Here is a 24,354-nt window from a genome sequence, read left to right on the forward strand (position 1 = left end):
AAAAGGTTTGTAGGAACAAGGTGTTCCTAAGTGAAGACTATTTCAAAACTATTTAAAATAAATATATAAATATAAACATACAATAATTTTATAGGTGACATTTTCAAAATAAGCCTGTGAAAGTTAAGTCATCAGGCTCGACCCTATGGCTCTCATTATATATTTAAAACTTTTTCTGTCGTATTCTGAGCCCCTACACTCCACCTTCAGATGCTTCTAGACCAGGGCAAACAAGCGTATAAAAAATGGGACCTCCAATGGGACCTCAGGGGAGATTTGAATGAAATGATCTGAAAATTGGGGTGGTGACTTCCAAAAGGATGGAATCTGAGAAAACCCTGTTTTCTTATTGTCCTGCCACAGACTCCTAGAAGCATGCCCCGCTCCTAGGAGTATGATATGAAAACTCTTCTCAGCTCATTCTAGAAGATGCTGGGTTCTTCGCGATTATCTGCACAAGAGGCTTTCTCCCTTCCTTCCTCACAGCTGTCATCACTGTCTGGAGTGCCCTCGTGTTGAACATCCTCATCTCTCCTGGGCTCTGTGATCTGGAAGTAAGAGAATGAGCGAGGATGTCAGATTTCAAAGTGGCAACTCTGCAGATATAAAGGTTTTCACATGCTTAGTCAACTCTAACCAGAACTGAGACTCCTTTATGATTGCAGTTTTATCTCAAATTCTCCATTCTGAACCCCAGTCCTGAGCCATTCATTGTTTTCAAGTGTGATTCTTGGACTCTGGTGACCCTGACTCCAAAAACCACTGAATACACCTAAGGTCAGGCCCAGCAATCTGCTTTATAACAAAGACCCCAGGTGATTCTGCTCAGGGAGCTGGCATTTGAAGAATGCTGCTTTAGTCTTAACTCACCTTGGTCCTTTGGCACCACTTCAGTTCTGAACTTGGCACCACACTATAGACATCACTGACAAGTCAACATCGTGGACCAGGAGACCTGATGCCGGATCCCTAACCCTGACGCTAACCCTGCATCCTAATGTCTATTTTATTATTAATTTTTCATTTATTTACTTATTTCCTTTATTTTATTTTTGGCTGCATTGGGTCTTCGTTGCTGCGCGTGGGCTTTCTCTAGTTGTGGTGAGCGAGGAGTACTCTCCGGTGCTTCTCATGACGTTGGCTTCTCTTGTTGCGGAGCATGGGCTCTAGGCGCACAGGCTGAGTAGTTGTGGCTTGCGGACTGTAGAATGCAGGCTCAGTAGTTGTGGCTCGTGGGCTCTAGAGCTCAGGTGCAGTAGTTGTGGCGCACGGGCTTAGTTTCTCCGCGCCATGTGGGGTCTTCCCGGAGCAGGGCTCGAACCCGTGTGCCCTGCGTTGGCAGGCGGATTCTTCACCACTCTGCCCCCAGGGAAGTCCCTGGATCCTAACGTTTAAATAATACTCAGTCCTAAACTTGGTTAGTGTTACGGGCTGAATGTTTGTGTCCCCCAAAATTCTTATGTTGAAATCTTAAAATCTTAACCACTAAGGTGCTGGTATTAGGAGGTGGGGTGTTTGGGAGGTAGAGCACTCATGAATGAGATTATTGGCTTTGTAAAAGAGACTGTGGTGTGTTGTTTATGAGCCACGCAGTCTGTAGTAGGGCAGGTCGAATGGACTAAGACAGCTAGTTTGCAAGATTTAAGCCAAATGTTTGCTCAACCCTCTGCCCACGTCTAGAACTCTAATGTGTCAATTGTAATAAGCCCTGCTGAAGATGGCATTCCTTAACCTTCGCTCGTTGTGATAAATCCCCTTGACCGTAAACTTGAGGGGGAAAAGGTGAATTGTACAAGAGGAATCATTGGTCCAGAAGTGGTGAGTCAGGGGAAGTAGAGAGTCACAGGTCATCTGGCCATAAGCAATTTGAAAGTAAATTTGGATGAAAATAAAGACATTTACTTTGTTGTAGGTGAATGCTAGAACCCATATCCCTGAGGGATGTAAGGCCAAAAATGAATGAAAAAGAGAAACTGGGAACACAGTATATGGAAGAAAATCACCATCTCGTCAAAGCTGTTATTTGGACCCAGTTGCTTTGGGTGAAATGATTTCAGTGAGACCCATGCGTCTGGGATAAACTGGTTTCCCCAAGGTCTGGCGCCCACGGGCCCCGCGGTGCTGGTGTCTGTGTGTGGCTGTCAGTCTGTGGCTGGGCGCTGAGTCTGCGTGTGGCTGCGTGCCCGTCGGGCCCCCTTCACAGCGTGAGAGGTGATGTGGGTCCAGCAGTGGGATTCCTCCGATTTCCTCAATAGACAGTACGTCATTCCGCCCGCACCTTTGCGGACGCATGCAGACCTACCTTTGCGCAGACCGTTGACAGGAGGCCTGAGTGCTCCTGGGGCCCCTGGGGCAAGAGGGTGCGATCTCTTCCCCACACCCAGAGCTCTGGATCAAAAGCCTGGATCTGGAAAGAAAAACAGCCCCTGGCAATGAGGATGCCGCTGCCTCCCCTTGCCCAGCCTCCGGTTCTTTCTCGTCCATCCCCAAGTCACAAACGGAGTTCCCCGTGATCCCCCCCCTCCTCTCCGGCCCTCCCCCTCCCCGAGACCGCCACAGCCCACCCACCTGCTCGCACTCTTCCCGAGTGACCCTCGTCTTCCAGCCCATGGAACGGATGAACTGGGAACGCAGTTTGTGGAACAAGGGACGCTGGGAGCGGTTCTTTCCATAGAGGAACGAAAAGATGGCTTGTTTGGGGGCCTGGTTGTCCTCTTCCATGTCGCTGGCCACATAGCTGGGGAAAGACATCAGGTCGCTGTCATCAGGACAGGAAGGGCCTCCACTTGAGATCAGCTTCCCAGGAAAGAGGCAGGCTGAACATCCTCACACGACCCACCCAGCCCTGCCCAGCCGTCACCGTCACCGTCACCGAGAGCCGCCCAGTCATCAAGGAGGCACTGCCAGGCAGGACCTTCGGAAGGGTGCCTCTCACACCTTGAGGATGAGGACTAAATCCAAACCCCCTGTTCCCTTCAACTTGTTTTATGTGCACACACCTCTCTCCCTATGTTGTAGGTACCTGTACAGTTCCTGAGGGCAGGAGCTGGTCTGATCTGTTTCTGCATTCATCCCTCTCCTACCAAATGACACATTTAGGGCTTGGTTCATATTGATGCATGAATTCAACAGCCTTTTGTGAATCTCTGTTCCCATCACCTCATATTCCCCGGCATGTAGGGTGTACTTTATAAGGTTTCATTAAATGAATGAATGAATGAACATTTAATCTCATAGCCAAATGCAACACTGATTACCTCGAAGACTCACAAGAACGAACATTTGCAAAATGAAAAGAATTGTGCTGAGTGTTTTGGGAATGCATTGACATTTTGACAAGACCTGCCTTCCACATTGTGTCCAGTCTCATGGGACTGGGGAAGGGGAAGGGGGGAGATAAGAAATGACTATAATGCAAAGCATCCCATTATAATACGATTTTAAGTCAAGTGCCTCCGGGATGCAGAAGTTAGGGAGATGAGGCATCGTGAAGGTTTTGGTGTTTGAACCCACTTTAAGGATAGGGTCATTTTCTTCAGATAAATGTGTGGGAAACATACCTGGACAGAAAGCCCAATAGAAACTTAGAGGGCAGGGTATTTGGAAGGAACAGTGGAACACAGGAATAAAGTATCAGGACAGTGTGATGGAGATTGCAGAGAGAGTTGAATTCCAACCCAGAACTCTGGCCTTGATTTGGCACGGCATTAGCCAATGAAATTGTGCGAAGCGGTCAGACCTGTGTTTTGGGAGGATATTCAGGCAGATAGAGCCGACTGGCTTGGGAGACTTGGAAGAAACGTCAGTGGGGAGCATTTTATACCAGATCCGCGCTATGTGATAAGGGCCCCCCGATTGTGGCATTTGTCGTGGGAACGCAGAAACGGAAGATAATCACACTTGGTGCTGATGTGGGAAGACCCGAGACTGGAAAGTCAGAACCGGAAACGTCTCAAATCTGTTTACTCGGGGGCAGGATGGTATCAGTTCTTTCTTCCTCTCCTCTTCGGAAGGTTTTGTGTTTTGCTTTGTTTCGTTCAGTGTTTTAATTGACATTAGGGTAGTTTGTTTTGACAATGAATGGTATAAAAACCATAACTTTGTTTGAAAAAGAAACCACTGTACCGTAGTCCTGTCATTTTCACACCAGAGTAAACAGTACAAAGGGGTTTAAAAAAAATAGATGAAAGGTCAGAACCCCACGTCTCTCTCTCCACCCTCCCAGGGTGTTGAATACTGATGGCGGGGATGGAGCAAGGTACTCACAGAGCTATGAAGAAATGGATTCTCTGGAATTGCCAGGAGAAGAGCCCGGCCCGGCTAAAATAAGCTATCACCATCGACAGGAGATACTGATGGAAAGAGGGAAAAAAACGTAGGAGAGAGGTCACCTCCTGGAAGAGGAGAAAGAGTGGGAGGGAGAAGGGAGCAGGGGACGAGGAATGGGTGGTGCCACTTGGAGAGGAGACCCCCCCGTGTTGGGTGAGCCTGATTATTTGGGGAAGGGGAGAGGACAGAAGGTCAGAGTTTGCGACGCTCCAAGGATGGGAGGCTGTGGGTTGAGGGCGTGGACTTAGGGCCACTGGCACTGGATTGTGTTTGATGAACCGGAGCCAAGGCGAGTCCCCAGGAGCTGAGAGGAGAGGGGACTTAGGCAGCAACCACCAAAGGGGCACACCTGGGGCTCAGATCCCAGAGGGGACCTCGAGGCCCCTGGAGGGAAGTGTTGACAAGGCATCAGGTTGGGAGGGGAGTGGAAACGTGGGTGTAGAAAGCACCCCGTGCGCCCACCCAGGACAGGCGCTGGAGCTGGCATCCATCTCAGCGGGTGACTTACCTTGTCAGATACTTCCAGCCTTTTGTCCCAGGCAAGGAATTTCTTAACGACGGGATCCTCTGTGAAAAGAGGGCAGATGTTGCCAGTGGGAACAGGGCTGTCGTGGGAGCATTGCAGAGCCAAGAGGGAGAACCGCGCTCCCCCCGCCCCCCGGGGAAATGCCAAGTTGTGGCCCAGGGTGAAGGTGATGGGAAGAGGGGATTGAAGACCATTCACTGTGGGAGGAAAGGGGGTGACTCCCCTTCTAGGGGGGGCCGAGTGACAGGGAGTGATGCCCCTTCATCATGCATTCACGTATCAGTGCAGAGGGCATCGAGTTACTCTCAGCCAGTTTCTCAATTGACAGTCTCGTTGGGGCGAAGATGGACTGTCAGCCCCCGGCCCTCCGCCCCGCACCAGTAAGATTCAAAAGGCCAGTAAGAGCTAGAGTCTCAGGGGTACAGTTGAAGCCAAACAAACCTAACCCTGTATCATTTCTAAATCTAACCTCATCCTGCATCATTTACGTGTCCCCTGTATCCTTTATCCGTAGACAGTCCGCCAGGGACGGAGAGCGCACCAACTAGCAGGGAATTGTTTTCCACTGGAAAAGTGTAGTCATGGGAAGATTTGTTTCTTTGTTATTCAAGTATAGGATTGGAGGGTGCTGGGCGAGGGGGCGGGTCCTTACCGAGCATCCTGTTGAAGACCTCGTGGTGCTCAGGCAGCACTGAAGACACCCGCTGTCGCTTCAGCTTCATCTTGAGCCCAATCAGCCACTCCACGACCCAGGTGTCCTGGGCCTCAGCGGCCGGGTCGCCCTCCACCTCCGCTCTGAACGCCACTGACCTCTTCCTCTTCCCGCCGGGGCGCTGAGGCGGGGAGGTGCAACCGGCCCAGGGGGCTGACGAAGGAGAAGAGACTACAGTATGACGCTCTCGTCTTGGGAATTCAGCCACTGGTGACCACCCAACCCCACCCCGACTCTGCCTCCCCCCTGAAGCACCCCCGTGCTTTCCAGTCTCACAGACCGCTGACCTTGCCCCAAGTCATCTTTCCATCTTTCTCTGTCCATATCTACCGATCCCTCCCCTGACTCCTGTTGTCATTTTTCCAGCTTCCTGTCCTCGAAACTCTTTCTCATGGTAGATAATTTCTCCCACCAGGAAAAAAAAAAAAAAAAAAAGAACCCTCCCCTTGTTTCTTCTCTTCCCTCCTCTCATCCTTGGATCTCGTCTCCTAACCCTCTTTCTTGCTCCCCAGGTGTTCCGTGTCCCCAGCTCCTGTGCTCTCCTCCCTCAATCCCTGGCTTTCCGAATGTCTCCTTTCTTTCATAGGCACCTTTTGCGGGGGCTCTTTCCCGACCTGTGTACCCATTCCTCCTTACCGGTCAAGCCTCTGAAATTCCTTCTCGTGCCAGCTCCCTCACCTGACGGTCCTGGGATTTCTTCATAGACAGTCACCTCCAGGGGGTACCCTGAGGAGCTGGGCTGGCAGGTCTCGTCCTCAGCCTGGGAACTCGGTGGACGATTGTCCATGATGTCTCCCAAACTCTTCCCTTCCTCGAAGCCTAGACTCTGCTTTGTCCCAACTCTTGTTCTGGACTTGGGCTAAACACGAGTGGTCGTCCCTTCTCCAAGCTGCGGGGCAACTGGCAGTGGAGAGAAGCTCTGGCGAGATGCTATTGTCTACTACTGTTGCCGAGCGCCACGGAGTCTGGTCCTTCCAATCAGGAAGGTCGGAAGCCTCTGATGTCATCATGCGTCATTCCAACCTGGCCAGCAGTTTGAAGGAAATGACAAGTAACTGTCACACCTATGTGTGCACTTGTCCCAGAGATCAGGGGTAAACGGTATCTCCTGCCTCTGCCCCAACCTCTGCCCGTCCTCCAAAACCCCCCTCAAGGTGTCCAGACCCCGCTTTACCGCTTCCCAGTAGGTGCGCTGTCCTCTCCCTGCTGCACTCTCCCCCTCCCTCCCATTCCTCTTCCACGGGCTGGTGGGAGAGTGGGGAGAGGGACGAGGAGACTTAGGGGAAGCAGCAACGGTTCAGCCTTATAAGAGTGAGATAAGTATGTCAAAAAATATCCCAGGTACATTGACTCACTGGATTAAAAAGTTACGTTAAAACATGGAATTTTGCAAAGCTCTTCTGCTCAGTGTTTACTGGCACTGTGTTCAGAATTCTGTAGTGGGGGAGCACACGTCCGCTACCCTCAGGCACCTTTGAGCCCAAGAGGCATTTTGAGCAGCTAAAATCATACAGAACTACACGTGCTCACGCACCCTTCAACGGGTGTCTGCAGACAGCCCACACACACACACACACACACACACACAAAGGGCACCTTTGGATTTCACAAAGTCCATGGATTGTCCAAAGCCTGCCCCTGGATTCCAATTAAGAAGTTCTCGTCTACTTATCAAAATTTTGAGAATGTAGTATCACTGTTGTCCCAGAGATTTCACTACCTGAATAAAAATGTCACATGTACAAAAAGCCTTAATGGGAAAATCTCCAGTTCAAGACAGGTGATTTTTCTATGAGGGTAGGAAGTACACGGTAGCCGAGATGCAGAGAAGAAAATAGCCAACTCAGAATCATGCAGTGCCACTGAAGGCTTCTTCTGAACTTCCCAACTCATGCTTCCACTCCTTGCCTGGGGGTCTGAGTCTTGCTTTTCCTTCCTTTCTTCCATCCTCCCTCCCTTCCTCCCTCCCTCCCCCCTTCTCTCTTTTTTTATTGTGATAAAATTTGCATTACATGGATTTCCCCATTTTAAGGGTACAGTTGAGTGACATGAAGAATTCACATTGTTGGGTTTCCCTGGTGGCACAGTGGTCAAGAATCCACCTGCCGATGCAGAGGACACGGGTTCGAGCCCTGGTCCGGGAAGATCCCACATGCCGCGGAGCACCTTAGCCCGTGCGCCAGCAGTAGTGAGCCCGCAAGCCATAACTCCTCAGCCCGCGAGCCACAACTACTGAGCCCGTGCGCCTAGAGCCCGTGTTCTGCCGTAAAGAGAAGCCACCGCAATGAGAAGCCCGTGCACCGCAGCGAAGAGTAGCCTCCACTCGCTGCAACTAGAGAAAGCCTGCGCACAGCAAAGAAGACCCAACGCAGCCAAAAATAAGTAAAACAAAAATCTTAAGAAGAAAAATAAAGAATTCTCATTGTTGTGCAACCGTCCCGACTATCCGTCTCCAGAATGTTTTCATGCTGTCAAACTGAAACTCTGTCCCCATTAAACACTGACTCCCCATCCCCCCAGCCCCTGACACCCACCCTTCCACTTTCTGTCTCCATGAATTTGACCCCTCTGGGGATCTCACCGAAGTGGAATCATGTAACATTTGTCCATTTGTATCTGGCCTATCCACTTAGCATAATGTCTTCAAGTGTCTTCCGTGTGGTAGCCTGTGTCAAAATTTCCTTCTTAGACCCCAAAGCCAGTGTGGACAGTACACAGTGAGTGAGAAGGAAATAAAACCCTGGGTCTGAAGAAGTTGAGATGTATGCCAAGTGCAGTGGGAAACCAGTGAATGAGAGGTGTCGTGATCCAGTTGGCACTGAAAGGGAAACAATTGATGTTGGCTGCTGTATAAATGGATGGGGTGGGGATTCAGCAAGAGTGGAAGTCGGGAGCCCCAGATATGGTTAGGAATTTGGCGTGGTAGTGCAGGAAGACGATGTCTGAGGAGATGGAGTGAAGTCAACAGGTTCCATATATTTGGAGGGAGAATCAGCGGGGATCAGATTGGGGGGAGGTAGCGGGGCGGTATCTCTGTTTACTCTGTGTGCACGTGTGTGCTTATGCCTCTACTGCTGAGACTTAACTGTTTCTACAAAGAAACACTAACCTTTCCTCTTACAAGTGGAATTGTTAAATTTTCACTGCTTATACAAAGAAATGTCAAACAATCATTGAGAAATACATAAATGCTCTTTCTATCAATTAGAAACTTTCCTTCCTGTTTGTGGATGAATAATATCTGTTGTATGAATATACACACTACATTTTCTTTATCCATTCATCTGTCACTGAACGCTTGGGTTGTTTCCACATTTTGGCTCTGAATCTTGCTTTTGAATTATTGTTTGGACTTTGATGAGAAGTATCTCTGTTGTTCAGGATGTGCCCAGCGTTTTAGTTTGTCTTTTGATCACTTACATATTTCTAATTAGCCCAAGCAATGCATACGTAGAGTCAAATCAGTTCATCCGAGGTGCAGGGACTGAGTGTCTATTTGGTTTGCACTCGTGGACTTTCTGAGATGTTCTAGATCTCAGAGGCCATGCAAAGAGCGTCTGAGGTCCTCCAGAGCTGCCACAGCCCGGCTCTCTTCAGGGTCCGCACTGCTGGGAAAAGCACTGCTGCTCGAGGACCTGTGTCCCTCTGCTGTAGACGTTCCATCGTTAGGAGGCAAATGAGTTCAGATTTGCATTCATCGTGCTTTTAACCATCACTGCTGACTGGGTCCTTGTATAACAGAACAGAAGTTCACTCTCCCTCTTGGTTAACAGGCTTTCAAATCTTAGAAGGTTGGTATTCTGTCCCTGTGAAAATTTCTCTTGTATACTGTGAAACACCCTGATTGCTTTATCTAGTCTTCAGATCTGGATTTGCATAATCCCACCCCACCTCACCTTGTCCAAATGTGCTACAGTCGGGTGGGACCCATCTCAAGATGTGTTGGTATGTTGTCCCAAAACGGCGTAAACAGCCCAGGTCGAATCTGATGTTGTAAGTGAGCAGGACCTTGTGGGGCCTTCCTGGGCCGGATTCTCTCCATGTCTTCTGCCTGCTTCTTGTCTTTAGAAAATTTTAGCCTCCTAGCCTTCCCTGAGTTCGAAACGGACAATTTAATCAGAGAAGGGAGAAAGTGCCAAAAGAAAGGAAAAGAGTCCAAAACGACCAGATAATACTAGTGTAGCCGTTAAACAAAGCCAAGGACCTTTCCTTCTTCCTCAAGGGCTGTAGATACTGTTCTGAGCCTCGTCCTTGGAGCTGTTTCGCAGAGACTGAAGCCCCCAGCAGGTGGAAGAAGTTAACTGCATGCTGCCCACAAGCACGTAGACCCCAGACCAGCTGGAACCAGAAGGTTGATGATGTTGACCTCAAATGACCTCACCACCAAACCAATCGGAAGAATGTCCACAAGCTGAGCACACACCCCTCAACCTCCCCTCCCTCACCCCACTCTTTTGTAATTCACTTTAAACATTTTTAAAATTTTATTTTGGGGCTATAGTTGATTTACCATGTTGTGTTAGTTTCCGGTGTACAGCAAAGTGATTCACTTCTATGTACACAGATATCTTTTCTTTTTCAGATTGTTTTCCCATTTAGGTTATTACAAAATTTTGTGTTTTTTTTTCGTCGCGCTCTGTGGCTCGCAGGATCTCAGTTCCCTGACCAGGTATTGAACCCGGGCCACGACCGTGAAAGACCAGAATCGTAACCTCTGCGCCAGCAGGGGACTCCCTAGGTTAATAGAGAATATTGAGTAGAGGTCCCTGTGCTTTACAGGAGGTCCTCGTTGATTGCCTATTTTATATATAGTTGTGTGTATACGTTAGTCCCAACCTCCTGATGTATTCCTCTCCCCCACCTTTCCCCTTTGGTAACCATAAGTTTGTTTTCTATGTCTGTGAGTCTGTTTCTGTTTTGTAAAGAAGTTCATTGGTATCATTGTTTTAGATTCCACATAGAAGTGATGTCATATGGTATTTGTCCTTCTCTGTCTGACTTCCTTTCCTTAGTATGATAACCTCTAGGTCCATCCATGTTGCTTCGAATGGCATTATCTCATTTTTTATGGCTGAGTAGTATTCCATCGCATATATGTACCACCTCTTTCTTATCCGTTCCTCTGTCGATGGACGTTTAAGTTGCTCCCATGTCTTGGCTATTGTAAATAGTACTGCTATACATATTGGGGTGCATGTGTCTTCTTGAATTATGGTTTTCTCTGGGCCTATGCCCAGGAGTGTGATTGCTGGGTCGTACGGTAGCTCTAGCTTTAGTGTTTTGAGGAACCTCCACACTGTTCTCCATAGTGGCGGCACCAGTGTACATTCCCACCAACAGCCTCACCCCATCTGTAAACACCTTTCCCTGAAAGCCATTGGGGAGTGGGGGCCTTCTGAGCCCTAGATACCTGGACCCCTTGCTTGTTGCCCTGCCATAAACGCGGCACTTTCCTTCACCGTGACCCGGTGTCAGTAGATTGGCTTTAGTGCGTGCGGGCGAGTGGACCCAAGTTTGGTTCAGTAACAGCGTGTTTGGAGACAAGCAGAACTATCACCTCTTCTCCTCTCTTTTCCTCCTGTGGCTGCAGTTTAATATAACAACGGCTGTAGCTCTAGTGCAGAAATATCAGTAGAGTGAAGCACAAGTGCTTCGTCAATACAATCCTTTCGGCATGAGAGTCACGTGGAGAAAATATTACAACACAGATGCCTGGACCCAGCCTCACAGATTCTAATTCCACAGCACTGAGCTAGGGCCTAATTTTAACTTTCTCAATTGACATGCTTCTGATTTGGAAATCTCTGGGTGGGATGTGCCACCCAGGCTGGTTGCATTAGGGGGGCTTCAAGGCGTCGTTGAATGAAATAAGGAGGGAGGTGAACGGTGACCTGGATTTCACCCAGGCATCCTCTGGCAGGGCTGTGGCCAGGCCATGGGTCCACAGCTGAGCGGACGTCTGTGTCAGCCTCCAATCCTCCTGCCAACGCGTCCGTGACAACCCCTCCAGCAGCCCGGTGCTGCCGTGGATAAGCAGCCCTGGGATCGGAGTTCAGCCCAGGCACCTGCCTGGTACATGCATAGTGCATGTGCTGGTGAGGAAACCGCCCTCTCCACCGGGAAGCCTGGAGCACATCCTCCCGTACAGCCCTCAGAGGGGACCAACCCTGCTGACACCTTGATCTCAGACTTCCAACCTGCGTAAATGTCGGACAGTGCATTTGTGTTGCTTAAGCCCGCCAGTTTGTCGTACTTGGTGACGCAGCCCAAGGAAACTGCTACGACCTGTATTTTCAATAAGAAGGAATTCACATGGGGCGGTCGCTTTTCTGCTTCCCCTCCCTTTATTTTAATTTTTAAAAAAATATTTATTTCTCTTAGGCTGCATCGTATCTTAGTTGCGGCACACGGGCTTAATTGCCCCGTGGCGTGTGGGATCTTAGCTCCCGGACCAGGGTTCCTGGGCTTTGAACCCGCGTCCCCTGCATTAGAAGGCGGATTCGTTACCACTGGAACACCAGGGAAGTCCCTCCCCTGCCTTCAAATTAAGACGTGTCGCTGAACTTCAAAGAAGAACCTGTCCTTAGGAGTTAGATTAGAAACCTGAGTTTTCTTTTTAAACGTTGCGTTTCCCGGTTGTGGTAGATGTGTTAGTGTTGAAAAAAATGGCTGAGAGACTTTAAGAGGAAAAGGATTTTACAAATCCTGAAGCTGGGTGCCAGTTATTGTGATAAAATTGCTATGTTAAGAGACCAAAAATAAGCAGGAGAAAACACAGGTAAGTAGTTAGGAAATGCAGGATGGGAAAGGCTTCTTCAAGTACAGTGTCAAAGCAGATGAAAAGTATGAAGTGAAAGTGAAAGATTTGAACACAACATACTTTTTAAAGTGTCTGTATAAGAGAATGTGAGAGTAAAAAGTTAAAAAGATAAAGAACAGGGATTGACAGATACACACTTGTATATGTAAAATAGATAAACAGTGATGACCTAGTGTATAGCACAGGGAACTATGTTCAATACCTTGTAATAACCCATAATGGAAAAGAGGCTGTAAAAGAATACATATATTCTCACATAAATGCATGTAACCGAATCACTTTGCTGTACACCTGAAACATTGCAAACCAACTATACTTCAGTAAAAATAGAGAACTGACAAAATAGGGGAAATATCTGTAGTTAATAGAGATGCAGATCCACAAGGAGAAAGCTTTGTATTGTAAATATCCGTGTATATGAGGAGATCCTAAGGAAACCAAAGTAAAAGGTGGCCGTTGTTGCTTCTGGTCAAGGTGAAGTCGCAGGGTCCAGGTTTACCCTCCTAGCTTAAAACAGCTTTAAAACGGGGGAAATGTATGAAATGACCGTTTTTCGCCTTTTGGAGAGAGGGGTGAGTCGTGAGGCACATCAGCTCACTGCTGGACATCCTATTCATTGGGATGACTCCGTACTTTTATTCCCTTTTTTAGAGCATTTCCTCAAGACAACTGGTAATAGAAATACTTCCAGAGAGTGTCCAGGGCAGAGTACAGGGCAGGGGGCTGGGGAGCCCAGCATGTCCCTGGGCTGAAGGGATAGAGTGAGGTGTTGAGGTGGGCACAGCAGCTGGGGTTCACAGGCCACCCCAGTGTTCTGCTGAGACCCGGTCGGTGCACGTGGGTGAGGTGAGAACTGGAGGCCTGGTGGCGGGCTGATGGGCGCACTGCCCACTCACGGTGCTTCCAAGCAAGGTACTCCGTGTAGCTGACGTCTTTACGCGGTGAAAATGGAAAAGGCGAGAAATGCGCCCTGGAGGTTTGCCAGGTTCAGGCTCAGAGCAGGCGTGGTCGCTGTCATTCCCACACTGGCAGCATTTCATCGGCGAGAATTCAGGCAGAGGCCACAGTCAACAGCAGCAAGAACCGGAAAAGACCATTCCTGGCTCTAAGCAGCCACTTCCAAGCGCAATTTTGGAGAAGCACGCATTTTGTGCAGGATTAATTTAATGTGGCAGTTCAGCTGGGGAAATCAGGAATGGGTTATGTGCTTATTCATTTGGACAAATCATCACTTCTTATTTCCGTTTTTAGAGGATCTCCTCAAGACGCTTGTAATATAAATAATTCCTCTGTCCCTTTCATAAGTATCTAAATCTTTTTAAAAGCTAAATCAGTCTCTTGCCAGCATTACAGCCGAGGAATGTCTTTGTTAAGGACCTGAGAGCTATCTTCTTTATCTCTCTGTCACCGGGGGAGTTTAGGCTAGGTGTTAAGCACTTTGCTCTGAGCTGTAAGTACCTGCTTGTCCTAGAGGTAGGAGCAGTTGTCTTTCTCCTTTGGATAAAGGGTATTAACTAGCATGGACAGCCACCGAGATTACCAGGTGAATTTAGGATATACCCTGAAAGAATGTATGCCATTTTTATGGTGTTGTCAAGTCTTTTCACATGAGACAAGTTCCCGTTTATCTTGAGAACATGTATGCAACAGATTTTATCTGCTGAGCTATAAAAAAAAAAAAGTGAGGTTGATTTCATTTGCACAATCATTAGTGCTTCGCCTGTGGTGCACAACACAGTCTGGTTTAATGGTTATTCCACAGTAAAACCGTTTTCTTTACGTCTACATTTGTGGAGAGGATTTTCTCGGTTGGCGGGAGATTTCTTTTTTATTTTGTGTGTTACTTACTTACTTAATTAATGGGACTGCACTGCGCAGCATGCGGGATCTTAGTTCCCCAACCAGGAATCAAACGCGTAGCCCCTGCAGTGGAACCTAGGAGTCTGAACCATCGTACCGCCAGGGAAGTCCCTGGAGATTTTATTTTTAACTTTTCCCCTAGCAGCTTTTAAGGAACAGTTGGCCAAGAACACAGTTATATTATTTCACCCCCAAAATAGTGATAAATCATTACCCTTATGATCCCATTTTTGAAAAATGATATTTTTACCTTACATAAACAGTATCCTCTTTAAGAGGTAAGATCCCTGGTATCTGATTTTCGTACACTTTTTATCGCGTTGGTTGGGTAAACAGCTACAATTTCTATTTTCTTTTCTTTCCGTGGGTAATATTAGTTTGTATCATGGCTGGGCATTTATTGTATCCTAGGATTTGAAGGAAAGTTGTAGCGTTTCAGTTAAGCGAACATGATACACTCCTTCCCCTCTCCTGGCGGTGGGGGAATCTCAGATGTAACCCGAAATGTCTCAGGGCAGGCAAAGGACCAGGGACCCTGGAGGCCATCACACAGCCCCCGCCTGAGGCCACAGCTTTCCTTGATCCCTAACAGGAGTGAAAACAAATGGGCAATTGAGTCCCTGGTCCAGACGGCCCACCGTCGCAGCCCAGCAGCTCTTCACGGCCAGATGACATGAAGACATTTAAGTCGCTCACTAAGTGGACGGCGCGGAGACTTCTGGGAAATAGAGTCCTGGTACTTGTCCCGCTCTCCGGTCGGGCTTTGGCAGGCGGACTTCCGGCGTCCTCCTGCGCAGGTGCGCCTCGCGGTTTGTGCGTGCTGGCGCAACGCCTCGTCGCCGCGCCGCTCTCGCTTCCTGTGTGTGCCCTGGTCTCCGCTGGTCGTGGTTCCCTCGACTTGGCCTCTTGTGGGCGAGCGTTTCGGGGCCTGCGGGGCTGGGCGCCGTCCGGCCCGGCCGGCAGCCAGCGCGAGCGGGTTGTTCGGGCGAGGATTCGCGCAGGCCGGGCGGAGGCTGGAAGTGGGACCCCCGAGCTCGAGCTGCGGAGCCCGCGGCCTGGGCCGGAGTGGCCGAGCGGCCGGCGGCGGTGCAGTGCCCGACCGTCTGCAGCGCGCGTTATAGCGAGTTCCCGGGAGAGACGTGGGCCTGAAGGGAGTTTGTGCCGTAGGCCCAGAGCCGGCTCCTCGGTCCCAGTGGCTTCGGGAGGCGCAGCGGAGGCACCCGAGAGAGGAGCGCGCCGGAGGAGCAGCCCCCGGACCGGAGCCTCGGGAGCTCGTGGCCGGTCAGCTAGTCTCGACGGGGTAGGTGTTGCGTCTGCGGGCCTGCAGGCGGTTGTGGACCCTGCGGCCCTTGGAGAGCGGGGCTTCGGGTAGCCCGCCCGGGCCCCGCGGGAGAGCGACCGGGAGGGTTTGACCGCTTCCCCGAGGTGGATGGGCCGGGCTGCAGGGCAGGGCCGGCTGCTCCGGATGGGGCTCCCCTGGGACTTGTGAGCTCCGGGGGTCCTGGGGGAGCAGGGGCGGGACGTGGCGCGTCCATCCCTCCGTCCAACCGCGATCCTCCTGGTCTTCCTCCTCCTGTCGCCGTCTCGGCATCTCGCACGTGTCTCTCAAAGCGCGTTAGCACCTTGGTTGTGTAAGCTAAGCGTCCGCTGCCCCCCTGGGTTGTGCCCTGTGGAGTCGCGCAGTGTAGTTACTGCAGGATGAGTCTGCAAGGCTTCTGTCCTGCTGCCTCGCTTGAGGAAGGAAGAGATTGGGCCTGAGAAGGGAGGTGACTTGTCCCAGATCCTCACCGGGTGTGCACGTGGGGTCGCTACCAGGACTCCAAACTCCTAGGGCAGGTGTTCGGTCCCCTTAAAGTCAGTTTTAATGAAAGAGTTTTTTGAGCGTCGCACTGAAGTTTGTAAAGCTTGTACAAATAATTGAAAGAGTGAAACGCACCTGTGTCCCTTTATTCCGGGTATGCTGTGGATTTCCTGATCTGAGTTGTTAACAGACTTAGAAGAGATAAACTGTAAGTGTTTTTTAATTTCATATTTATTGACGGAGATTTATTTTAATCGGACTCAGTGTACACTCGCTACTGAAAAAAAAGTATCCCCTCAGGTACCACAGCCACGTGGGAGTTACAGACCTGAGGGTGGTTGCTCCCTCCTCATTCTAACAGGCCCTTCTGAAGATGAAATGGCGGGTCTCCCACAGGTGTGTCTTGTGGAGCGCGGGGCGGGTGCTCGTGCAACCCCGAGCCGCTTCAGTCGTAGCTTCACTGCCTGCGTTTTCCTTCTGCAGGTCCGCCTCCACAGTCACAGTCCTGCACGGTGTTCCAAGAGCAGCGGAAAATGAATCAGCCCCTGGTGAGTTTTGCTGTTTACTTATTTACCTGCTGCTGTTCTTTTGTGATAACACCTTGGGAGGCGAATAGTTCAAGATGTGAAATGGGAAAGTAGGAGTTGGGGAAAGATGTGGTTCGACAAAGCAGGTACCAAGTGTTTCTGGCAAGTTTTACGTGTAGATCCCACGATCCTCTTATAGACACAGTACAAGCCTCGCGTTCTTGACATTTGTGGCAAAACGCCATCCCTTGCTTGACTTCCATTGTCCTGCCGAAGCACTTTTGTTCTCGGGCGTTAAAGGTTTCCTTGAGGATCCCGCTGTAGGCCGCTAGCCTTCCTGAGCGACAGCCCCTGACGTGTTGACATCGGTGCCTTCCTTGTGCTTCCCGTAAGCCGAGAGCATGCCTTCCAGGGAGCACTCAGGGCATATAACTTTTCTGTTCAGTAGAACACCGTTGTCACGTAGGTACATTGTTTTCAGTGCTCAATCCAGGGATGCAATGAGGAGCCTCTGGAAGCACAGCCTTGTCACCCTTCCAGTAAATTTCCCTCTTTGTCACTTACAATCTAACAGGGTCGCGCTACACACCATGATGTGATGTGTAATGATGTGATGTAGTGATGTCTGTGGCAAAGATTCCGTGTTTCCCACCTGAATTGTATCGTGCAGCTTGCGGTCTTGGTTCTGCCCCTCCCCAGAACCTGATCCGGTTGAGGTGACCTGGCACCCAGCATACGAACCGGTGGAGATTTGCCAGTCGTCACCTCAGACCACTGTCGCCTTCCCATCTGCAGAGTCTGCTATGTTGGTTTCTGTGACAGATCTCTCCTTGCTCTCTTCCTGACTGATTCTTTCTTCCCCCCTCTTTATGTGTTGTCTTTTCACTCTTGGTTCACGACTCTTCAACCTGTCTGATCTCACCTTGTGGTGCTTTTCACTTCCAGCTCTGTCAGTTCTCCCAGCTGGACCAGATAGATGCCTCTGTCCAGCCACTTGCCAGCATCTCTATGGAGTTTGTCCAAAGGGCACCTCAAATTGCCAGATCCAGGAGATCCAAGAATGATTATTTACAGCTCCCTCGCCCCTTGCTTTCTCCTTTTGTCCCTGGCGGCTCATCGTTGCATCGTCTAGCCCGTCACCCTACCCAGAAAAATGGGTTCATTCTAAAGTCCTTCTCCAGCCTCTGTTACCACGTTGTAGTATTAGGCTTGTTACTGTCGTAGTCTAAATGGTTTTCATTCGTCCCCCTTCGTCCCGTACTTGCTACCATTAAAATAGCTTATCTTTTCATTTCTGTAGTTACGGAAACTTTTTTTCTGTGCTGCTACCTCTTTCCTCCAGCAGCTCAAGTGTATTGTGCACGCTGAGTATTTCTCCTAAAATATTAATCACAGCATTTTGTCTGCATATGGGAAGCACTTTGGAGGTTCCCTGGGTGACTGGACAAACGAGGTAGCCGTTCTGTGGAGCCATTGACCATCGAGCCCAGCGCTGGGGGGAGGTCGTACCTCGCTGATGCTGCGTGCGGATGCATCTGTGGGGTAAAATCCTGATCGGAGACGCTTAGGAGAGAGGAGTGGGAGAACTGGGTTTGTTCTGTTCCCAACTGTTGCTGGACGTTTTGCTGTGACGGGGAAAAGAGAAATTGGACAGTAGCTGGAGTAGGAGCTGAGGTCCGGGGAGGATGTTGTGTTGTGTTGTGTTGTGTTGTGTTTTGATGGGAGAAATGAGAGTGGGAATGATCCAGTAGATGCGTGTGGGGGAGGGGAGAGCTGCTGCCCGGGGTGCTGGAGTGGGGAGGGGATGGCAGAGCTGGGTTGCAGGTGGGGAAGCCCTCCGATGGCTTCTCTGTTCTCAGGGAAGCAGCTCCTCAGGTGAGGGTGAGGGTGAAGTTGGGGGTTTGAGGAGAGAGCAGAGCTCTGGGGCCGAGCTCCATCGTGACCATCTGCACACACAGTTCAGCCAGCGGGGAAGACCGTACTTGCCTTGTCTGCCTGAAAAGCCATCTCCTCTCTTAAATGTGGGAGTAATTAGTCTTTGGGGAGCCTATGTAATTACACGGGTGCCTCTCAGCTCAAAGCGAATTGAGCGCCAGTTCTGGCCACGGACACTTTCTGCTCTGCTGGTGGAAGGGTCCCCAGACGACGTGTCCTGCTTCCCTGGCTCTTGGCTTCGGGGACCCTTCACGCCATCTAGTGTCGTGTCTTTTATCTTAGACATAAACTTCAGATGTCTTCCGGTTCTGCATGTGATCTTAAGCAATTCTCTGCTTCCAGGAGCTTCTGTTCTCCTCGGGAAAGGCACTTCAGAGACGTAATTACAGGAGAGGACGGGAATCCTGCCCGTCGATACGTCGGGAACTCCAGAGTGCTGACACAGCAGAGCCTGCTTTTATTTATTTATCTGTGTGTTTTAATTTTTGTTTCTTATTAATTTATTCATTTTTTGTCTGCATTGGGTCTCTGTTGCTGCGCGCAGGCGTTTGCCTCTAGTTGCGGTGAGCGGGGGCTACTCTTTCTGGTGGTGCGCGGGCTTCTCATTGCGGTGGCTTCTCTTATTGCAGACCATGGCTTCTAGGCATGCGGGCTTCAGTAGTTGCGGGCCGTGGGCTCAGTACTTGTAGCGTGCGGGCTGTAGAGCACACACTGAGTAGTTGTGGCTCACGGGCTTAGTTGCTCCGCAGCATGTGGGATCTTCCTGGACCAGGGTTCGAACCCGTGTGCCCACCATTGGCAGGCGGATTGTTAACCACTGCGCCACCAGGGAAGCCCGAGAGCCTGGTTATAAATGCATCGTCAGAACACGTGTCTCAGTGACTCGGGGAAGGGTGACGGCCCTCAAGTGACCAGGACTTGGGTAGCTGCAGAGGTTGGCGAGGCTCTCAGAGCAGCGTGAGGTGGACCGGATGAGGCTCCTGAGGTGCTGGTAAGGAGCTCCTTCCTTAGGACGTGGGCCTCCCGTCAGGAACAGCGGGACGTGGATGCAGGCAGACCCTGAGGTTGACTGAAGAGCCTCCCCTCTGTGCTGGTTTTGGTTTCATCCTGTGGAGAAACTGAAACCTTGTAATCGGGACAGTGAGTCATCTGATCTAAAGATGTCATGTGTAGAGACCGTGGACGGCATGAAACGCGGGGTGGGGTGCGGTGGGTCAAGTCGGGGACTCTGGGCTCCAGCGCGGTGCCCGACAGGAAGGGGCTAGGCCGCGGCGTGTTCCCGCTGGCCCTAGGCCCCGGTAAGCAGTGTGGACGTTCCCTTGGGGTTTTTCTGAATCGTGAATGAGGTTGAGAGTATTTTCACATGCTTAGAAGCTGTTTCTTCTTTCTAATGGATAGAGAGTTTTTAGAGCAGTTTTAGGGTTACAGGAGAATCGAGCAGACAGCAGTTTCCTGTACCCGTCCCTCTGGGTTCCCTCCCTTGATAACATGTCAGGCTTGTGTGGCGCGTCATCTCAGTGATGGATCAGCATTGACACCTGATTCTCCCGTGGAGTCTGTAGTTTATATTAAGGCTCACTCTCTGTGTCCTGCTGCGCAGGTTTGGACAAGTGTGATGACCTGCAGCCACCACTGCAGTGCCACCCAGAAGCATTTCACTGCCCGAAACATCCGTGCCGGTCACCTGTTCATCCCCCCCAGTGTCCCCAAGCCCCCGACAGCTGCTGATCTTCTTACTGTCTGTGTATTTTTGCCCTTTGCAGAATGTCACTTACTTGGAATCCTTCTGTCTGTGGTCTTTTCAGACTGGTGTATTTCTGTTTTTATATGAAGGGCCTGTTCATGTCCATTGCCCGTCTTCCTGCCCCAATACTGTCTTGTTTTGTTTTGTTTTGTTCTGTTTTGTTTTCCTTGTCTTATTGGCTTTCAGAGTCGTGTTAAATGTTTCTAAATTTTTCCAGTTGGGGTCATGTTAGTAAACATTGTTTTCCAAGGTTTATTGTCTTTTTCCTGTATTTTCCAGCATTGCTATGTAATTCATTACTTTTTTTTTTACTTTGAGAGGTTGAATACTATGCGTTTCAAAAGTTTCTCAAAATCAGCACGTTTGTGTGCGTAAGATTCCTAGTTGAAGAGCACCCTCCTTGGTCGGTACCGAGGTGCAGCTTCTTTGCGGGCACAGGCGCGTGCGGGTGGAGGAATGCGTCGGTGTCGTGGTTCCCTTTCTGCTGGGTCTCAGTTCCCCTTTCTGGTTCTGGGCAGTGCATCAGCCACTCTCCTGGGACAGGCCAGGCAGGTGGGGTCCTCACTTCCTGGTTCTGGAGTCTGTGTGTGTCTGGGAACACCTTTCTTTTTCCCCGACGAGCGAGAGGACCCTTTTGGTTGTGGAGCGGCGTCCTAGGACTGCGGCCCCTGGGCCCCCGCTGTTGTGTGTCATTTGGGCCCCAGCCATGCATGGGAGATCTCTGACACAGGGACGCAGCTGTTAAAGCCCTCTTGGGGTTTTGTCATTTACAGTCCTCTGAGGAATACTCCTTTTCTCTAATGGAATTCCAGCGCTTAAGCTTTCTAGCCACTCATGAAAAGAATCTCAGAAAGGAAAGGAGACCCATCCTCTCTGCCACCAAGCAGGGGAGTGAGCCGACACTGTTAACGTAACGCTGAGAAAGTGGCTTGTGGGCAGTGTGTGACCAGTTCTGAGTTGTGCGATTACAAGGCTGTCTGTGGAATCTTACCGTACCAAGTGGTCCTTTAAGACACATACATCGTGGGTTGTTCCCTTGTGTTTTGAAAGTAACCTAAAACCCCTCAATATTTGCAGTTCTGATTGCTTTCTTAATTTGTTATCCGGGTTTCCTGACATCCATTTTTTTAAGTTTAAAGTGCAATTTTCTCATCTTCCCTTTACATAAAAGTGAACGTGGGCAAGCCACTTAACCCATCAGCAAATAGAAAATCATCTGGAACATTCACATGAATGCTGTTTTCAAGCAGCAACAGTGCATATATTTTTATGCCCATTACCAGTGAAAACTATAATGTTTTCTTATTGTGCAGTTTTTTTCTCATCCGGCAAAATTACAAGCACTTAGAAAAGCCCCACAAATCACACATTTTGTGAAATTACAAATGCAGAACCAGAAAGGAGAAGAAGGTGTGCCTGATTCTACTTAATGCTTTAAAATTAGAGTAGTTCATGGTCTGATCCCTCACTCTCTTGCATTTGGTAATAACTTTCAGTGTGTGAACGTGTGGGCCCCCAGTCTTCATCCGGGCAGCCACAGGTGTGACCAGTGACGCCTGAATGGAATATGGGCAGAGCTTCTGGAAGACTTGCTGTCGATTTCTGAGACAGGCTCCTCGAGGCTGAGCCGAGGCAGTTCTGCACAGACGCTCGTCTGCCTTGGGCGGTAACCAGCTCTTCCCCCCGCCCCGGTGTCCTGTCAGCAGGTGGGCACCCTCAGCCTTCCCAGGCCGGCAAAGCCTGGGTCCCGGACGTCTCTGCATCTGGAGCTGGGGGTCAGGTGACCTGGCATCTCAGGGGACCTTGCTAACAGGACCCATCCTGCCTCTTCGATTGTTACACATAAAGAACTTTGATTTTCAGTCAATGTCAGGAGTTTGTTGCCATCTTAAACGGCCTGTGAGCTTGGCGTGGTCTTTTCCTTAAGCTCCTCCACACCATTCCTTAGTTACCCTGCGGCACGTGGGATCTTAGTGTCCTGACCAGGGATTGAACCCAGGTCCCCTGCATTGTAAGGGGGATTCTTTACCACTGGAGCGCCAGGGAGGTCCCTACCCTTATGTTTTAGCAGCTTTGGAGGTCTTCACAGACATCCTGGATGGATTCACCTAACGGCAGCAGGTAAACTTCGTGTCAAGAGTAGTGCACCAAAAAAAAAAAAAAAAAAGAGTAGTGCACCTCATTCCTCAAAAATTTTAAAGGAGAACTAGTATAAGATGCAGAAATTCCACTTCTGTGTATTTTTTGGGAAGAAAACAAAAACACTAGTTCAAAAAGACACATGCACTCCTATGTTCATTGAGCATTATTTATAATAGCCAGTGTATAGAAGCAACTTATGTGTCCATCCATAGATGAATGGATACAGAAGGTGTGTCATATATATATATATATATATACACACACACACACACACACAATGGACTATTAGCCAGAAAAAAAAAAAAAAAGAAGAAGAAGAATGAGGGGCTTCCCTGGGGATGCAGTGGTTAAGAATCCACCTGCCAGTGCGGGGGAAATGGGTTCAAGCCCTGGTCTGGGAAGATCGCACATGCCACGGAGCAAATAAGCCCGTGTGCCACAACTATTGAGCCATGCTCTAGAGCCTGCGAGCCACAACTACTGAGCCCGCGTACCACAGCGACTGAAGCCCGCTCACCTAGAGCCCATGCTCTGCAACAAGAGAAGCCCCCGCAATGAGAAGCCCACACACCGCAAGGAAGAGAAGCCCCCGCTCGTTGCAGCTAGGAAAGATGCCACCTGCAGCAACAAAGACCCAATGCAGCCGAAAGTAAAATAAATAAATTTTTAAAAATTAAAAAAAAAAGAATGAAATCTTGCCATTTGTGGCAACATGGATGGAGGCAGAGGGTAGTATGCTAAATGCAATAAGTCAGTGAGGAAGGCAAATACTGTATGATCTCATTTGTATGTGGAATGTAAAAAACAAAATAAATGAACTAACGTCACTAAACAGAAACAGACTCATAGATACAGAGAAGAAACAGGTGGTTGCCAGAAGAGGGTAGTTGGATGAGTGAAATAGGTGAGGGAGATTAAGAGGAACGGATAAGCAGTTACAAAATAAATGAGTCTTTGGAATGAAATATACAGCATGGGCAATACAGTCAATAACATTATAACTTTGTACGGTGACGGATGGTAACTCGACCACAACTAGACTTAATCTTGGTGATCATTTTCTAATGTATAGAAATATTGAGATTATGCACCTGGAACTAACATAGTGTTGTAGGTCAGTTACACTTGAATGAAAATTTTTTAATTCAAACGAAAAGAATAGTGTGCCTCGTTACCTATAGACGCTTAGTCATACAGCAGTTCTCTAGAACATATTCATCCTGTGTAACTGTAACTTTATACCCATTGAACAACTCCCCATTCTCTCCTCCCCCATCCCTGACAATTTATGTGTGACTCTTTTAGATACCTCATATAAGTGGAAACACACAGTTTTGTCCTTCTGTGACTGACTTATTTCACTTATCATAATGTCTTCTAGTTATATCCCCGTTGTCTCAACTGGTAGGATTTCCTTCTAATAAGTCTGAATAATAATATCCTATATATATACCCCATTTTCTTTATCCATTTCTGTGTTGGTGAAAATCTGCGTTGTTTTCCTATCTTGGCTCTGGTGAATAATGCTGTAATGAATATAGAGGTGCATGTATCTCTTCTAGATATTGATTTCCTTTTCTTTGAATATACAGGCTATATTATAATTTATTATATTATATTACATTATCTTCTATTATAGTTATTGTGCTTCCCGGATCTTGTGCTTTTCACAAATTGAAGGTTTGCGGCAACTCTTTGTTGAGCAAGTGTGTTGGCACCGTACTTCCAACAGCAGTTGCTCACTTCTTGTCTGTGGGTCATATGTTAGTAATTCTCACACTATTTCAAACCCTCCATCAGCAAAAAGGTTACTACTCGCCGAAGGCTCAGATGATGGTCAGCATTTTTTAGCAGTAAAGTATTTTTAACTTTTTTTTGTTCCGGCTGTGCTGCACAGCACAGCACGTGGGATCTCAGTACCCCGACCAGGGGAACCTGCGCCCCCTGTATTGGAAGGC

General features: G+C 49.1%; 2 protein-coding genes across 40 annotated transcripts in view; one reads left to right on the plus strand and one right to left on the minus strand.

Moving 5' to 3' along the window:
* ZNF12 (zinc finger protein 12) overlaps positions 1 to 24,354 on the plus strand; it is a 208,181-nt gene that overhangs the window by 49,531 nt on the left and 134,296 nt on the right. For 33 of the 39 annotated variants that reach the window (XR_016387726.1, XR_016387725.1, XR_016387728.1 and 30 more), the window contains 2 exons: positions 15,415 to 15,547; positions 16,532 to 16,596. Coding sequence is in view for 31 of the 39 variants with exons in the window: in XM_089895592.1 (XP_089751718.1) it covers positions 15,415 to 15,547; positions 16,532 to 16,596 (198 nt within the window). In the remaining 8 variants the exon portion in view is untranslated. The other 6 variants (XM_089895566.1, XM_089895567.1, XM_089895574.1 and 3 more) reach the window with 5 other exon arrangements.
* Positions 205 to 7,115, minus strand: LOC111171229 (speedy protein E4). The gene is made up of 6 exons (XM_089895607.1): positions 6,246 to 7,115; positions 5,508 to 5,720; positions 4,838 to 4,896; positions 4,267 to 4,352; positions 2,569 to 2,737; positions 205 to 2,407 (listed from the first exon to the last, which is right to left on the minus strand). The coding sequence occupies exons 1-6, from the start codon at positions 6,352 to 6,354 to the stop codon at positions 2,264 to 2,266; spliced, it is 780 nt and encodes a 259-aa protein (XP_089751733.1). The 5' UTR covers positions 6,355 to 7,115; the 3' UTR covers positions 205 to 2,263.

The sequence above is a fragment of the Delphinapterus leucas genome, chromosome 15 (genome assembly GCF_059928025.1).
Source record: "Delphinapterus leucas isolate spDelLeu-1000000601 "Yukka" chromosome 15, BTC_Dleu_Yukka2, whole genome shotgun sequence".
Taxonomy (NCBI): domain Eukaryota; kingdom Metazoa; phylum Chordata; class Mammalia; order Artiodactyla; family Monodontidae; genus Delphinapterus; species Delphinapterus leucas.

Excerpts from the sequence above, each read along its gene's own strand:
- LOC111171229 (XM_089895607.1), bottom strand. The coding sequence starts at position 6,354 with ATGGACAATCGTCCACCGAGTTCCCAGGCTGAGGACGAGACCTGCCAG. Across the intron at positions 4,897-5,507 it reads GGTCTTCAACAGGATGCTCG|AGGATCCCGTCGTTAAGAAA; the intron begins GTAAGGACCCGC and ends CTCTTTTCACAG. Across the intron at positions 2,408-2,568 it reads CTCGGGAAGAGTGCGAGCAG|ATCCAGGCTTTTGATCCAGA; the intron begins GTGGGTGGGCTG and ends TTTTCTTTCCAG.